This window comes from Rhodnius prolixus, unplaced genomic scaffold, assembly GCF_049639745.1.
Source record: "Rhodnius prolixus isolate KJV_2025 unplaced genomic scaffold, Rpr scaffold_12, whole genome shotgun sequence".
Taxonomy (NCBI): domain Eukaryota; kingdom Metazoa; phylum Arthropoda; class Insecta; order Hemiptera; family Reduviidae; genus Rhodnius; species Rhodnius prolixus.
The window spans coordinates 9,032,657-9,050,375 of NW_027411635.1; the positions used below are offsets into that span (position 1 = coordinate 9,032,657).

At 35.6% G+C, this 17,719-nt stretch overlaps 2 protein-coding genes across 5 annotated transcripts; one reads left to right on the top strand and one right to left on the bottom strand.

The window, feature by feature from the left end:
- Positions 1–78: 78 nt before the first annotated feature.
- On the bottom strand, positions 79–5,716 carry LOC141461677 (uncharacterized). 2 transcript variants are annotated; one of them, XM_074142902.1, is made up of 5 exons: positions 5,260–5,714; positions 3,939–4,205; positions 3,520–3,785; positions 2,910–3,087; positions 79–1,882 (listed from the first exon to the last, which is right to left on the bottom strand). In XM_074142902.1, exons 1-5 carry the CDS (start codon positions 5,311–5,313, stop codon positions 1,730–1,732), a joined length of 918 nt encoding a protein of 305 aa, XP_073999003.1. In that variant the 5' UTR covers positions 5,314–5,714; the 3' UTR covers positions 79–1,729. The 2 variants fall into 2 exon arrangements, 1 of the variants encoding a protein (XP_073999003.1); XR_012462989.1 differs by lacking the exon at positions 79–1,882 and adding an exon at positions 2,219–2,682 and having other exon boundaries at positions 2,782–3,087; positions 5,260–5,716.
- A 235-nt stretch (positions 5,717–5,951) lies between these two features.
- On the top strand, positions 5,952–17,198 carry muskelin (muskelin 1). 3 transcript variants are annotated; one of them, XM_074142888.1, is made up of 16 exons: positions 5,990–6,127; positions 7,111–7,191; positions 7,535–7,604; positions 7,755–7,897; positions 8,319–8,517; positions 8,616–8,805; positions 9,163–9,398; positions 9,645–9,758; positions 11,678–11,847; positions 12,092–12,272; positions 12,403–12,603; positions 12,758–12,837; positions 14,137–14,254; positions 14,628–14,767; positions 14,872–14,974; positions 15,087–17,198. In XM_074142888.1, exons 4-16 carry the CDS (start codon positions 7,878–7,880, stop codon positions 15,258–15,260), a joined length of 1,926 nt encoding a protein of 641 aa, XP_073998989.1. In that variant the 5' UTR covers positions 5,990–6,127; positions 7,111–7,191; positions 7,535–7,604; positions 7,755–7,877; the 3' UTR covers positions 15,261–17,198. The 3 variants fall into 3 exon arrangements, with proteins under 3 accessions (XP_073998988.1, XP_073998987.1, XP_073998989.1); XM_074142887.1 differs by lacking the exon at positions 7,111–7,191 and having other exon boundaries at positions 5,952–6,127; positions 15,093–17,198; XM_074142886.1 differs by lacking the exon at positions 7,111–7,191 and having other exon boundaries at positions 5,953–6,127.
- The last annotated feature ends 521 nt before the right edge of the window (positions 17,199–17,719 follow it).

The following is a 17,719-nucleotide window of genomic DNA, read 5'->3' on the forward strand; positions in this document are numbered from 1 at the left end:
AATAACTAAATCAACGTCATGAAAAAAGTCGCCCTCATCCGGATCTTTGTATTTCATGGAATTTCTTTAGTAAAACAATTATTTTCTAAAATACTTAAAAACCATTTTATTCGGCTATATTTAAAAAATCAGCTACAAAATTTTGCTATAAAACTAGTTATCTTTAAATCCATATAGATACACATAATTACTACGGTGTAAGAAACGTCTGTATGTTTGCTTATTTTCTCTAACGCCAGGCGTACTTAGTAATGTTTACCAATCATGTTTATTCTGAAGTCATCGAAGCAGAAAAAGAAAGAAGACTGTTTTTACAACAGCGATTTGATTCTTAACATTTAGAGAGGGTGACATGAGAATGGAAAGTAAGCTTTGTTCCTCCTCTATTCCTCAGATTCAGCACTTCCATCGACATGCTTCCATCTGGAAGTGCTTCTTGAAGTGCACAATCAACGTATTTACTGCACTTTAAGTCTGTAAAAAGTCTGAGTAATTTCCGTTTTTCATCGAAAGAATTATTTATAATTTTTGAAAGTGGAGTTTACTCCTGACAATACAAGTAGAAATAATGGATTAGCACAACCAGCTGAATCCGTGGTTTGAACAGAAAGAACTGCGAGGGAAAATGATGCTAAAATAGCATTACACTCAAACATTTTACTGCTCAGCTATGAACGCGTACACTCCATATAGTTTAAGTTGAACGCGTACACTCCATATAGTTTAAGTTGAGAAAATTACAATTCAACAAACCTTTTTGAACCGTAAAGTGAAGAACGCATAGAGTTTTCTTACATCTCAGTATAATAAAAACAGGAATAAATATGTACAAAACAAAAATAGATGCTAGACATATCTCGCCAAAAACATGGATCGATCCATTTTGAAACTGTACACATTCTAGATTTTTTTATTTTTTACGCTTCTCGCCTTTTTTTTTTTTTTCTTTTTATGCCAAATTATGCATGTCATAATTGATGGTTCTAGATAAACCTTAATAAAGTGGTTTGATATATATATATATTTATATATATATATTTTACCTAATTTGGTAGTTAGGCTTAAAGCCCGCCTGAAAAAATAGGCATTACTTTATATATATATATATATAAAATTAAAAGGTCTTATTTTACAATGAACTGACCTTTGAGATACTTTAAGATATACTTATTTACAATTTATACAAACGACTATTACCATGCTGCTGATTAAAAGATAATAAGATCCGGAAGTAGAAGATTTAGGACAAATATTACATAGTTAAATATTATATAGGAATTAATTTTAAACATGATTATAAATTATGATCCTTTTGGTGAACAATTATCAACCTTTTAATAATAAATGCACAACAAAAGAATTTTATTCAAAGGTAGTGGACAACTCTAAACAATTGTATTAATAGAACACGCAGTTCTAAATACTAAATGCACAAAGAAGGAGTTGATAAAATTAATTTAATAAAAAAAAAAGAGTTCCATTGAGTAATTATGTTCAAAATTAAGTGGTTAGCAGAAACCATTTCTCCTTGAGCAACGATTTTTCCACCTTTAAATTAGCAAGAGTAGCTACGCACAAACAATTGTTGGAATAACCATTGTAACGAAAATAATGATGGAAGGAGGCAATGCTTTAATGTGGAATTTTGCCCAAAGGCTGTGGTTACATGAGAATAGTTTTTCGCACCACAACTATGCTAAAAACAAAAATTAGAATAACAGATAATCATTTAGACCCCCAAAGAAGAGACTTGTTTGATCATACTCTGTTGCAGTTCAGTCTCGACGCTGTCGAGAAAGGCATGAAGAGCGGCCAAGTATTCGTCACGATGTAGCATCAGATGTGACACATGACGCGACTTTTCCCAACACTTCCAGTATACCTACAAAATAGATCAAGAAGGGATTAAAATAAATTAAGTAGGCGTGCAATGTGAGTGACTACTGTGGGTGTGCAATATTCAAGGCACTTATTGATATAACAGCGCTAAATTTTTCAATGTTTGTAATTCAGTCAACAAATACCTCAGTTAAAAAAGTTGCGTTAAGGTCAAATCTAAGATTTTTCAGTTTATTAGATGGCAACCGGAATTAAAATTGTGATTCAAACAGATTATAAAGACAAATAGCGTAGGAGTGAGATTCCTAGTTCCAAACTCGTACGATACTGTTCCATTTTATTTAATAACGGGAATAGTTGATCTTTTTTCAATGAGGTATCGGTAGTAATATAAAAACGAATTTTTCTGGCGGTACTATTTTTGGTAAACCAGAGCAAAATTCATAAACAGTTCTAGAAATGTAGATTAAGAAGAAACGTTGCAAATTGATCAATGCCTGATTCGATGTAAAACATATAATTCGGTATGGCGGAGGGAAGCGAAAAAATATTTTCATCTGTTGAGCTTCAAATAACTTCTGACGTTAATTCACACGCAACTAACACTGATAACCACAACTTAAGTTGCAAACTCACATTGGAATTACACTCAGAAAAAATCGGTTCTAACTCTGGTAATTCCATACTTTGTAGATGAAACGTTCAATAAAATGCTTGCCACACATACGTATATTGATCCGTAACTTCAGCTTTTCCTTGCTGCAAGACGTCCTTCTCAGCGAAACACCTAATTTTATCGGAGTTCGTTTATTTGGCCGGATTTCTAGGTGTTAATAAATTTAGCTGTAAAGATTATATTAAAGTTTTACATAGAAAGCTTGTCAGTCAAAAGGTTCAAACGGCTTTAAAACTTATAAATTAACAGTAAAACTTGTTACCCACCTTTAAAACTCTCAGCTTTAAGGTATTGCAAGTGTGCGGGTGTGCCAGTAACCTACCCTCAGTTGAAGAGTGTCCTAGAAGTTTCAAATCACTATGAGCCATAAAAAAAAAATGTCTTAAATACAAACCTTCATGCCCATAGAGTCCCATGATTCCTTAGCCTTGATATTTGCGATCACAGAGCCAATAGGGTCGTTCTTAGAAACGAAGACCAAACATGGAGCTCGAACGGGTGTTGTGTGGAAGAGTTGGCTGGCTCGCAGATAGTGTTGTGTCGCAGTATCATAGAATGTTCTCAAATGATAACTGCAAAAAAGAACGAAAGAATGAAGAAAATCAATTAGAGGTGTGGACACACAAGATGAGTGGAGTATCTTTGGATGTTCTGTCAGCTACAAGTCACCCAAAGCTTATACACCTTTTCTTTATTGACGGCAGTCTGATCCCTCTTCCGCAGTTTCGTACCTGAGATTTCAATGCCCCAGTACAGCATATTGTTAGACTTGATTAGATATTGGAAATCTGATGGTGGCGGAGCTAACTCCATACTAAGAGAAAGATAGAAATAGATGTAGGATAGTGGCGCAAGAGCTTACACCCCACCACTGTGGCCAAACGTTAGAAGCAGTTTAACTTATCTATACACGTTGGGAAAACAAAAATCTAATCTCTCATTTCTTCAGCTTCTTGCACCTAAGTGTTGAGCACTATTCCTAAATTCAATGGTTTCAAACTTACTCTACATATTTCTCCATGGTTGACTTCAAAAATGCGTTCCTCGGGAACATTGCCTGCGGCAGTCCTTTTGAGGTTTCAGTAATATCAGCCGCAGAATCCCAGATCTGACCTTTTATCTTGGACATCAACAAAGTGTATTTAGCAAGATCAGAATTTAACTTCACCAGACATTCACCCCAGAGATACGCACCGACCGAGAATCCATGCACGAACAATGTCTGTCGGGAACAATTGTATAAGTAGTCAATAAGATCGCTAGCAACCACCTGAAAAAATTAAAAATCACAAAAATCAATTTTCTGATGAGCATTAAGTAGCTTGCATTAAAGTCACCTCGAAAGAAAATTCACAAAATCACTCTATACAGTCTAAACATTTATACCTAAGGATTTTTTTATTTTTAATGTAACTAGAAAAACCTGGGTTCCAGTCAAAGGCCAGAAGAATTGCCAAGGCGTGATGGATACGCTAAGCACATCATAGCCACGGGACAGGTAGATATCGTAGTACTTGGAGATATGATTTTTGCGGGCTAATAGCCATGGAAACATTACTACTAGAGGCTTGACTTCGCTCTGCTTCTCTGCAGCTAACTTTCTGCTTACTATTTGCATATTCTTGTTAATCATACTGTAAACCATATCATGCTTCAGCCGTATTCCATTTATCGTACAGTCAAAAGATTTCTGCAATAACAAGAAAAATATATCATTCTGAATAAAACGTTAATAAGATAAGTAATAAGCATGAATTTGAATACGGAACAATGTTCAGCTAGCGAAGCTGCAGTTACTGAATGAGAAATTAAGACTAGATGACCTTGTTCGGCTTATTGTGCTTGCTTTACTTACAACCTTAAAGAGAACGACATCAAGGCGCCTGATTGTGTCATTGATGAGACTACAGAAAGCTAGCATTGTCAAAAATTCTAAAGCGTAAGTACTGGTTGCTAATGGTACAGATCTTACTTTACTTAAGTCAGGGTTTGCTGGCTATTTCCATACATGGGACAGGCAATAAATAGCTATAGGAGAGTTACCAATGTACTCATTTAACCAATTCCATTTTCTGGGAAAGATAAAACTGCAGTAGATGGATGAATAATGAACTTAACAACTCCACACTTCAGGAAAGTTAAAATCAGACGTAGGGTAGTGGCGCAAAACACTTTAAATTCCGCCACCACAATGAAATTTGCAATTTCTCTTAAGATAAAACATATATGATGTGTTTTAACAAAAAAAAATTCATGAGAAGTGGATTTACTGACCAAAAGTACGACACATAGATATCAATGGATAGAACTGTGGGGTAATTCAATAAGGAATTCGTCCAGTTGTTTTAACTTCTACTCAAAAGTTAGAATTTCCGCCAACTGAAGTTGTTTCCCAGCAAACTAAAAGCCTTTTTAGAAAACATACCTTTATAGAGATTAAAATATATATAAAAAAAAGAACTTGATGGTATTACTTCTACCCTCTCTCTACAGACCAAACTTAGCTATAACCGTCGAAGGCACACTTTTAAAGAAATTTACTACATTGATTTCTAAAACTGGAGTTCTCTGATTGGATGACCAAGGAATGGAATGAGAAACGGTCCAACATTTGGCAGGGATACGGCTCAAATGTAGCTTAATAGCTCAATAGTCTATAATCCCAAAATTAATTAGAAATTTAAAAGATTTGCAGAGTTTTAAAGCAAAAAAAAAAATTAATTATTTAATTTAAAATAACTTACTTTTAATAAACTAGCTCTGAAGTTTGGCCAAAAGATAACTGAACGTAGAATCATAGTTTACAAAAGTGGAATTCTTTCACAAAAAATTATAATTATAAGTTAATTTACACTGAAATACCGGTTGTTATTTAAAAACTTAAAATAAGATCAACTAATCCCAGATCATAAAAAAAATCTTGACGTAATTAACAGTCTGTCATGGACACAACCATTACTTAGAGAGAACTAGCTATACATTTAATTGCAATAAAACATTTAAGGCACCACTAATAGTTTTTTTATTTATAATAATTATTCTAAAAATTAAAATCTAATTACAGCCACTCGAAATACTATTCAAATTCATAGATATACAGGAGCAAAATCTATTCGCGACATGGAATTTGGATTTCTTTACTAACTACATGATTGAACATAATTAACTCGATTGGGCTGAAGCTGACAGCTAGCAGATCAGCTGACTCTAATCACCCTGGTAATAAATTCAAGCAAATTGTCCAATATATATTGTATGTAAATATATTATATGTTAAAACATTGAGTGAGTAAAAATTGATTTTTTAATTAAAATTTTGTTGTTCTTTTCTAATATTTAGTGATTAGTGGTCCACCCAGAATGTTTTTTTTTAGTTGGTATATGTAATGTCTAATTTAATGTAATGCAAATGGCCGTGTATTAGACAAGAGTAGGTTATGTATACTGTTATGTTTTTATTAATGGAAGGTTATCTGGATTGTTCTATGGAAGGTTGTCTAGAAATTGTTGAAAATTGAACAATAAATCTGTAATGGCTTCTGATGAAAATTTAGAAAAACTAGATTATTTTGTCTATAAATATTCTAGTTATTCACCAAACTATTTGCCATCGTAAGTAAGAATTGAGCTTTTTCTAGTTTAAGTTAAAAAAGTTGTTTCTATTGTTTGTTAGCTATTTGTTTCTACAGTTCTCGTCCAAAGTAAAACTTCAATTTATTATTCACCTGCCTTGTATCCGGTTGAATTATCTGCCTGGTACAAAGTGGTTCATGAAGCAGAAAAGGTGATTATCAGACTGTGACAAGTCGACTGTCTTATCTTGGTCAGGGAATGCCCAGAATTCAAATATTCCATTAATGAACCGGTAGCTATTCCGCCTTGACTTCTTAAAGAGTACCGTTTTTCGGTTAAGCCAAACCTGTGATTTTTGTTTTTCGCTAACTATAGTAACTCATGTAATCGACACGAAACCAACTCAGCACGAATGACGTTCTTGTAGTTCTATCGCTCATGCTTACTTTTTAGGCTGTTTCTCGTAGCAAGAATAAGTATTTCCGAAATTTAAATTATACAGGAAATTGACGTTTTAAGGCCCACTGGATACAAAATAATGTATTCGTCTGAAACGAATGTCTCTCAAAAAAACTTACTAGGTATTCCGTTCTCGTACTTGTTGCCACTTTCGATCCTGAGTTCTTGTCTCAAATTGGACAAACGGGAGTACCTTTTGACTATCGAGAATTTTTCTTGAAAATGACTCCAACCATTTTCAGTACATTTTTATCTATCGTGAAATATTTAATTATCTAAATGCCTGTCACAGTTACTCAAAAATATTTTTTAGTGATTCTAAGAAAACGGCAGTTTTAAGTAACCTTCTATAAGTGTCTCTTAGTTTAATGTACTGCTTTACTACCAATACGATATTAAGATACAAAGGCGTTTCAAATGTTAATAAATCCATATAACCGGAAATGAATCTTTACCGGCTAGGTTTGTAATTTTATCTCGAAAACGGTTCCAACTGTTTTCGTTGAACTTGACATGCTACTACTTAAACACATGATTAATATTTCAATTTAAAACATTTTTAGGCAGTTTTGAGTGCTTTTAGATGTAACAACGCAAACATACTTTCGAATTTAACAAAGGAGGCGTACTAAAGTGGTGGTAGTGTAAGTAGACATTTACTTACCTACAATGTAATTTATAGCTGCATCTTCCTTTAATCTTTCCATATTGTGGAGATAGCCAATTCATCATTTCTTTAAACACGACACTGCCAGATCTAAAGCACGATTTCGCTCGACAGCTACCCTTAAACCTCTTATTGTCACTTGATGGTCGTTTTAACGCTGCTTTTTGCCATAAGTCCATATTACAGATCTAAATTCATAAATAACGCAGGGTACTTCGCTAGAACATTTTATCTTTCGATTAAAATTATTGTAATATCGTGGTAGTAGATGTTACGCTTGTCGATTTAAGGTTCTACTAACTTTTTTTCTGTTTTTTCAGGAACATTAAGGTGAACAAACCTACAGATCAGACTTCACGCTGGTCTTCAGAAACCAACAGTCCACCCCAGGTAAATCAGCTACAGTAAAAAGCCCAGGAAGGAGCTTTGCACAATGTAAATGGAGCGAACATTCCATTTTCAGACATCATTCCAATTTTCCAATTGTAAACTGCCCATCTGGCTGTAATAATCACACTATCTATTTTATTTGTTTGACAGTTCTTGCTGTTAAAGCTATCAAAATTCTGCATCGTGCAGACTATCACTTTTGGAAAATATGAGAAGACGCATGTTTGCAACCTGAAGAAGTTCAAGGTATACGGTGGTCTGACTGAGGATAACATGCTCGAGCTTCTAGATGGGTTAGTGCTGTTTCACTATCCTAGACTAATTTTATAAAATTACAAGACTATATAAAATTTGATTCTCCATGATGTTGAGTGTTTTAGTGTGGAATCATTTACCAAGATAAATACAAAAATTTGAAAAGGGTCGAACCATCAGACCTACGCCTATACCTTACTTAAGCTTGGTCCCAGCAAAAAACTCCTACAACAGAACTTAAAGTAAATTTGATTTGCTACAATTTCGACTCTAGAGTGTTCAAGCATTTTTATACAATAGATTCGTGAATTATCCGAGATCTGAGCCAACGTTTGGGATCTCTTTCAGGAAACTTGTCGTTTTAGTTCATACCTCCTGGTGCCTGGGATTGCCATTCAAGGCCATTCAGTTCCTTATAAGCAATAAATCAGTAGCTACTATCTCATATTTTGTATACAGTGGTTTGAAGAATGACAGCCAACCGGAAACATTACATTTGCGCCATAAAATGGGAGCACATCCGTTCGCCTGTCGTTACATCAAGATAGTGCCATTACAGTCTTGGGGCTCGAGTTTTAATTTCACTGTGTGGTATGTCCATCTGGGAGGAGTCAGCAATTGGGCTACTGTGGAGACAGCCGTCAAATGGATGTCCAGGGTAAGTTGGATGTCAATCATGTGTGGGCCCGTGTACCTGCCAGGTAGGTACATCCTGGCTTCAAACGGATGTTCATAAGAGTTTTTATTGGGTTTCAGTATCGCCAGATTGAGGCTATCAGAGTATGTATGAAGTACTTACGCCAAATGAACTACAGAGATTCCTTGGAGTGTCTAAAACGTGAATCTATCATAGAACTAGAAGATCCAATGTTGTCTAGGCTTTATGGTTATTCAATTGAAGGTTCCTATAGTAATGTGGAAGAATTTATGGATAAAGCTATTGAAGGTAATTGATAAATAATTTGTGAAGGGAGTGATAGGTAATTAATGGTACAGTGCGCTGTTGTGGTATCACTCTGTAGATGTCAGATATGAGTTGATAGATTGGCTAAAAACAATCTCATTAGAAGATATCCATGTGGCTCTGACTTTTGTAGTGTCACACAAAGTATGTAGTAGTGATGTGAAACGTTTACAGTGCATGTGGGCTCAGCTTAAACCTAAAGTAGCAGAATTGTAATTACCTCTGTGCCCTTCTGTGAGTTGTGGTGGTGCCACAGTGTGGATAGATAAATGTGGATACAATGAGCAACACTATACGACTCTGCAAAATCTATTGTAGATCTGCTATTGAACTTTGCAGATGGGCTGCTAAACAGCTATGTAAGTAAACAACATTACAAACCAACGTGGCGGAATATCAATGTGCCGAAGCCACGACCGGGAATGCGAGGGGGTCACCAGATGTGTCTGGATAGTTACTCGGAGACTATCTACCTACTGGGAGGTTGGGATGGATACCAGGATCTGGCAGACCTTTGGACGTACCACATCCCAACAAATAAGTGGACACTCATCAGTGAAGATGCTAAAGTGCAGGTATTATATGAATTTAGTCCAATATTTAAACAAATATATTTAAGTTCTGAGCAGAAAGAGCTAATTCTCCATAATTAATAAAGTCAATCAGTTTGTGGAACTTTGCGCTTGCTAGAATAATCTCTCTTTTTAGGGCTGCCGCGGTCTTTGTGTATGTTGTCAATTTTCTTTCATAAACAGTGTACTGCAATTCAGGGCACTCTGAGCTCACTTAGCTAATAAACTTAATGAGCTTCTTTGTTTCAGGGCGGTCCGAGTGCTAGATCTTGCCATAAGATGTGTCTAGATCCTGAACGAAGGCAGATATTTGTTCTTGGCAGATATTTAGATGTCCAGCTGCGTTCACAGTCACGACTGAAGGTAAATATCTCGAGATTTATTTTTTATTTATATTTATCGGGGACCTGATAATAGACGTACTTCTGAATTCTCCAGTAACGATAGAACCTACCGATTTTTGCGCATCGTTTTTTGAGATCCCTCAATGTTTTTATACTTAGCACTTATACTGTTGAATAAGCTCAGTTCTTTTCGGAATCAAGGCTGACTAGAGTTTTAGCGAAAGTAATAATAGTATATACATATTTTGACATAACGACAATTCAACTTGGTGTGCATGATTGCAAAATCAAGATAAGTCTTCTTCTTCTTCTTCTTCTTAATCATTCCTCGTTTACCTTTCAGTGTCGAGGTGCCTTCACTAAAACTTTCCAACTATTCCTATCCTCAGTCAAATTTCTATTTCTTCTCAAGATAAGTCGTAGCACAATAATAAATTTCTAGCAGAAATTGAGGGAAAGCACAACATTCCACCTTGTACACCTTGTATAGATAACATCGTTTGTGTATCCTGGGTAACCGAATAGAAGTGGATGGTACGTACTAGGTGGCCTTATGTCCAATGTTATAGCATTATAGAGTTAGATGGTTGGGGGGGATACATTATTGTCTCGTGCAGAGTTTAATAGAGCCGCTTAACGGCACAAGGAATGGCTTGCGTAATTATCATTCAGCTGCATATAAATTAGGCAATAATTATTAATAAACGAATACAATACGTACTTATACTTGTTTAAAGAGGTATTTGTTCTGTTTTCTATACATATATTACGACCTTCTGTATATATACTTCCTCGCTAAAGCAATAACGATTGGACAATTGTGGAGAACCTTAGTCGCAAAAATTGGAGGCTCCTGTGAAATTGAGCTGTTATAAGCCTGTCTGTAGAGAGATTTCTAATTTGAGAATTTAATTATTTTAAAGTAATATTGATGATAAATAACATTAACTCCTTTTAGACAGTGGTTACTTTACCAGTCAATGCAGTAGTGGTTTAAAAGCATGATACTACATAATAAAGATAGTCTCACTCGAGGAACGAAAATCGTCTGTACAGCGTATGAACCGTGCATATCTCACAGTTATAAATTGTAATGTTTTTTAAATTTTTTAGCTTCTGAAAACTGACGCTAAATTATTGTACAGTAAACAATAATTGTAGGAATAAAGCACATTTTCTTTTCCGAAATTTTTAATCTGAGGGATGTCCACCAGCTAAGGGCGAGGGAAACCCTTGCTCCGATCTAGAGGAAGGTAACCTATCTTAGAGTACCAGATAGCCGAACTATCCGAGAACAGTAGTCCTAGCCAGCTTCTAATAATATACCCTTAAGGTATTGATGGGATAACTTAAAAGTGAGAAGGTTAGGTCCTGCAATAGAAACAAACGTAAGCGAAAGGAAGCAAAAATAATACTCTCTCTTAGATTATAATTAACAGAAAAAAATACTTTCATTTAACGAAAAGAAAAATGAAATCAAAACTACCGGAAATAGAAAAAATCTAAAATTCTTATAATAATGGTTACAACTTAAAATTAAATGAAACTATATACAAAATAATATAAAACCAATAAGAAATATTTGTTAAGCAATTGCGCAAAGTAAATTTCGTTATTCACAAGAACGGTAGGCGGGAGAAACGTTACGATATGCAACTGCACTGGCCAGGCAGAGAATCAGAATGCGAATCATGTTCAATCGTTAACAATATTCATTTCATGGAATATTGCTGTCCAACGGTCAGTTAGAGACTCCTCTAATTAAAGTTGAAATAAAATAAAGCCAACTAGTACCTATTACAGCATAGGCCATCTAACGGATATTTCGGTTACAGGGTGTTCAAGTCAGAGCTTAGTAAAGGCTGGCCACTACTCCAAAATAATAAAGTAATAAACATTCAAACACCTGAATTATTTTTATTTATTTTTTTATTCCAGAGTGACTTCTATGTATTTAACATAGAATCTAACGAGTGGACTCAGATTACGGATGATACTAGTGCAATGGGTGGCCCGAGACTTATATTCGATCATCAAATGTGTATGGATGTCTCGACAAGAACGCTGTACGTGTTCGGAGGTCGCGTACTGCTGCCTGCGCACAATGAGTAAGTATTGTTTACTGAGTAGGTCTCTGATAGCTTATCTAACACAGCTGCGAGGGTCCTAGGCCACTTGTGGAGAAGAAGAAGACTGAATACATCTGCTCTTACTGCCATCAGCTGTAGGTCTAGAAGATCTAGGCTATTACTGCAACAGCTGATAGCCTGCTTATCCCCCCTATACAAGACGATTATTCTACCGAATAAATTAAAATACGAATTGTTTGTTGCCAATTTTTTTACGTTACAGCATTCTAGACGAAGAGAATGGCGGTTGCAGTAATGCTGGCGTTGCAGAACCGCTTTATTCAGGTCTTTATTCCTACCATGTATCAACAAACACGTGGAAGCTGATCTGCAGTGATATCTCGGCCAACGATGGACTCCCTTCGCTTAAGTCTCGAGTTGGTCATTCTATGCTCTTTCATCCGGTAAGTAAATGTAATTAAATATAAGAAAAAACTCTATATATTAGTGTATTTTATTTAGTCAATTATCCACAAACTGGTTGGGTTAGTTGGTGGGTATGTTGAATATTTTATAGCCTGATTTTATGGCCAGGTTTCTCGAAATCTGTACATATTTGCTGGTCAACGGAATAAGGACTATTTGAACGATTTTTTCTCTTATAACATCGACACCGGTGGCGTCGAGTACATCTGCGAAGAGGGACTGACTAAGGACGGAACCTGTCTTCCAGCAGCTGGATTTACGCAGAGAGCAACCATCGATCCCGAGCTGGACGAGATCTACGTTCTCTCTGTAAGAAAAACACACATATAGGCCTATCACTTTTGTATTTAAAGAATATCATCTATGAGCGGTAAAGTTGCCACATTACTGGCGTAGTTTACTCTTGAACGTTTACTTCTAGTTTGAGAAACTTGGGCTTTAATTAAGTCTGTTAAATTTACAGGGTTTAAGCAAAGATAAAGACAAAAGAGATGAGAATATCCAGAACTCATTTTGGGTTTACTACATCAAAGACAATAAATGGTGAGTTCTAGTTTTATTTTTGGATTTCTATTGTTTGAATCCAAGTAGTTGCACTACAACTTCTTCCGAGCAGATCCTGTTGTGTGTCACGAAGTCATATTTAATCGTGTGTAGTTTTTTTTCCAATTTTTCAGGTTAACTGAAGGCACGTCAATATCAGTCATTGTCAGCCGAAGCATCTTTCAGAGCTGGGCTCCGAACCGTTTTTTCGTTACAGCTATCATAGTTCATAACTGGATAGTGAGCCTTAAGAAGCTTCTAGGAGGAGAAAATCTAAGTTCCAACAGCGTGATTCAAACCCGCAATCTCTGCTTGGGAATTCAGTGTATTAACTATTTACTAATCCGTTCTGTGGGCAGAGTTTTTATCATTATTTCTAGCCGCAAAATTCGTGGGATCTGAGCCTCGACCTGGCTCTTATACCCCTCTCCAAAAATAATTAGTACAACTTAAAATTAAATGAAACTATATACAAAAGAAATATATAAATGAAAACTATATACAAATGAAACTATATACGAAATTTACTTTTCGCACTTGCATGGGTCTCTTAAACCATGAATAGATGGGTTTTCTCCCTTCCGATATTCCTTGTGTCATCATTCTGTATTCCCTCACAGCATTTGATTATTCCACAAATCCGTCTAAGCAACTATGTATCAATGTCGCCCCAGTGTCATAGTTCTGCTCGTATCTCTTTGGATCCATCCTCTTACTCTGATAGCCCCGTGAGTTCTAGCCTGGTACTGTTAGTGAAATAACTGATCACATTCCCCGTCTTCATTAACCAAAAGTTAAGGTCCTCTTAACCAGTTTATTCTTAAAAAGAGTGAAATATGTTGGTGAACTCCCATTTCTTATTGGACACATTCAATCCCGGTAACTCAATTTCAACTACCTGTTCACGCTATTCGCTATGTCCCAATGGCCTCCATGAAATCTTTAGACCTACTTCTTTTTCTAAGTAATTCTCAGAAAACTTTTCATGACTTCTTGCACTAACCACTGAATATTTGCAGCGACCAAACCTTCAGTGCTAAGAATAGTCCTAGCATAATGGCTATACAAGAAATGTGCAGTGTCCGCCTGAATTCTTTTAATACATCAGCGTCTTTATCAGTAAGTTAAAAATTCTGATTAGAGTTACAGATGCTAAAAAAGCGTAAGCGGGTACACGGCTGCTCTGCCTTATATGATGACTGGCTAAAAAGTGTACTGGAGTTGTTTTATGGGTCATTGCTTGAACCCAAAGTGTTTTAGGGAAATTGTGTGTACATAACAGATCTTCCTGTGTTTTAGGTCTTGCGTTTATAAAAATGAGAATGAAAGTGGAACTGCTCAGTATTGCTGTACTGCCCAAAATATGGAACCATGCCCGAGGTTTGCCCACCAATTAGTCTACGATCAAGTCACTAAGGTAGGCTTCTTATGTCTAAAAGTGGTAATCATACCTTACCTAATCTAAAAATAAACTGCCATCTTTGAGACCGGTTTCGTCATTTCAACGAAATGTATGCATTGAACTGCTACGTGCAAGCACCGACATAAACCAGACGTACATACCGGGTCTTAAGCAGCAATGGGCGTTTTGCTTTCAACTCCGTGTTCAGGCTGACATTCATAAGAAATAACTTTCTGAATACGAATATTGATCTAGGCCTTTTATAAATATGTAACGTAATTACGAAATTGCAAATAAGTAGAATTAGAATGTAAGAAAACATTTTTAAACCGAAAATTGCAAATATGCTACCGTCCGCTGCTGTAAATTCCTACATTGAATTTTTCAGATTCATTTTCTATTTGGAGGTAACCCAGGCGTTTCTGCTATTCCCAAACTAAGGCTGGATGATTTCTGGAAACTGCATTTCAACCGTCGCACAAATCCTCAGTTACAAAGGCAATGTAAATTGCTGATTAGGACTTTCAGGTAGGTGGGGTCTAGGTTCCATTCCACTGACTACCTTAAATTGTCTGGAATGAGCAAAATCTGTAGCTGTGCGGCGATAGTTCAGAGTCTTTTGTCTGTTTCAGGTATAAAGAACTTAGTCTGGTCAATAGTCTTGAAGCATTGCATTTCTTACAGAATGAAGTGCGAGCCGTACTGGATCATGATAGCCCAACTGAATGCAACGAGGTAAGCACGTAACTATTTGCAAGTAACTGTTAGCAACCACATTTCAGTATGGCAGGCTTTGCATCCTCATTGCAATTCAGAATCTTCTTATTTATGTGACTTGCATTTTAAGTTCCAGAAGCTACCTGAGGTGATTTTTCAAGATGATACGAATAGCGAGCCTATTTCCGATCGTCACACGAAGATTCACAAACTGCGAAACCAAATGTTTGACCAACTATCATTCTTCTTTCCTGAATCCATGTCTTCGCCTAGAGTTAACCTAGAAGAATTGATTCAACTCTAGCGGAACCGTATTGTAAACTTGAATTGTAATATTTTAATTGAAAGTCTTTATATTATTTAGGATGAGACAAGCCGCAAAATGTGGGTTTCTATGATCAGAAAACTATGCATCACCAATTATATTAATTGCAACAAATGTTGGGTTACATTGGTATTCCTTGGGCAAACACTGTCACTTGAGAAAAAAGGTAGCGGAATGTGGAACTTGGATCGGAACTTTCATATTGTGGGTACAATGAGAGAATTCAATCCAAATAAAATTAAGTCGCATAGCCTAGCCTGAATAATATTCAATAATAAATATATTAACTCACGCTAATATTTTCCTGATGGATCAGTTTTTGTCCAACTGGGCCGCCAAAACTTTGCTTGAGAATCTCTTCGACTAGCAAGTGCTCGCAGTTCTCTTACACAAAACATGTGACCACATACGGTAGACTAGAGCAGTATTAGCTCTCTAATTAAATTTACACTGATTTTTAGGATCACAGAACTGGATTAAGAAAGACACCTTCATACTGTTTATGCGGTCGCAGTTCTCTCCACAACTCTTGGGACCACATACTAACTAACTTTCTATTAACCAATAAACTCAACCAATTTAAGAGTATTGCTGGAGCTAGACTAATCATTCTTAAGAGCTTTTCTGACTGTTCTCTCTCAGTCAAAACAAGGAACGTATCTGAACGTCAGAGCAGGGTGAACTCAATGATGTTCTATTCAGCTTAAGGAACACCGAGCTTGACTTAATAAAAACTCTCTTAAGAGTTGAATAGTGTGGGCAATGTAACTTCCATTTTCCACAGAAAACGTATAATACTCTGTAGCCCTTTGTCATATATACGCTACCTGCTCATACCAACATAGCGGCTCACTATCCTTATGTATATTTCTGTAGTCCATTGCAGACTAAGTTAGTAGTCTATTTCTAGTCTACAATCCATGAAAGGCTGTCTTTTGTGGAATTTTGTGTGTATGTGTATGGACTGCTATTCAGTTGTTTTGCTGTAAAGCGAAGTATATATATATATATATATAAAAAATGTTTATATATATAATTTATACTCTGAAACAGTCTTATACGTTTCGTTATAGATTTGTGTGTGTATTTGTTTTGATGGTGTGGTTAGAATATTTTTATCGTGCCTGCGCCCTGATTTTTGACAATCGATTCTAGAAATGGCCTCTAACCCACAGCATATATCTGGAGCAAGGCTAAATACAACTACAAAACATTTCAGACTCTCTGTCATGAATAAAGGAATATCAGGTGATTTTAAAATGTATCTTAACAAATATTCCAAAAATAGGCAATTTTATTTACAATAATTTACACATATGTGCAGATACGATAACTTAGTTAAATACCTTGACCAAATCAACCATTGCTATCTATTTACTCAATGCACTCTATTGGAGTGTACAAGAAAAAAATTTTTGTTTACTAATAAGATTTTATTACCTTTTATGAATGTTTTAATAATATTGAAAATGTTAGCAAAATCTTATTTGGGCTGGAGCTTAGCCCGATGTTATCTTGCTGGAACAAAACTTGTTTGCGATTTTGAAAAAAGTGGGATAACTATTTTTAAATAGTTATAGTTCAGCCAAAAGTAATTATTGATGTAAATTTTATTGGGGAACCAATCCTGCTGGAAAAATAACATATTGTCACAAAAGTCTACTTCTGCTTCTGTGTCAATGTGTTTGTAAAATAAAAAAATAAGATCTACCTTCTAAATGTATCATTTTTTTGTATTCAGTTATTCGCAAACCTCTGCAACTACGGGCAGACTTTATCTTCTGTATCTTCTGCAAGGGCGTTTTAAGAGCTGCAAATCTTGCTTCTTTATTTTCTTTACTGTTAATTTTTATTTCCTCCGAGCCATGTTCATCTCTGAATTATTATTAAAAGTTAATAAAGTTTATATTATGTTGATCAGGTGGATAAAAATAAGTGATTTGGGCAGTTGAGGAACCCTACTTCATTCTAATTCCTTGCCTTTACATATTCCCTTTCTTCATGTTGACGAATTATTTGATGCAAAGTAGCGCCTCCATTTTCATGGCAACCAATATGGTTTTAGGAAATCGTAACCATTCGGAAAGTTCGGTCAAAAGCTTTTATTCTCAGTGTTTGATGTCGCCATCCTCATTGCATAAGTCAAATTTGGTACTATCAGTACGGTTTAGTGTGGTTATAATAAAACTTAAGCCGCATTTTCAAGGCATAGAACTGTTTTCTCTAAATACCTCAAACTTTTTCTCAGTTTCATGAAATGATTGAACCAGCTGTCTTAAATAATCTTACTGTAATATGTCACTATTCTTTTATAAAAGTACATGCCAGAAGAATTGTTTACGAGAAATTGGCAAGTATTATTATCAATTGTTTTTTATTAAAAGGATCTGAAAGAAGTTTTCAGTATATCCTGACTTATCCTTGTTGATAAACCAGAA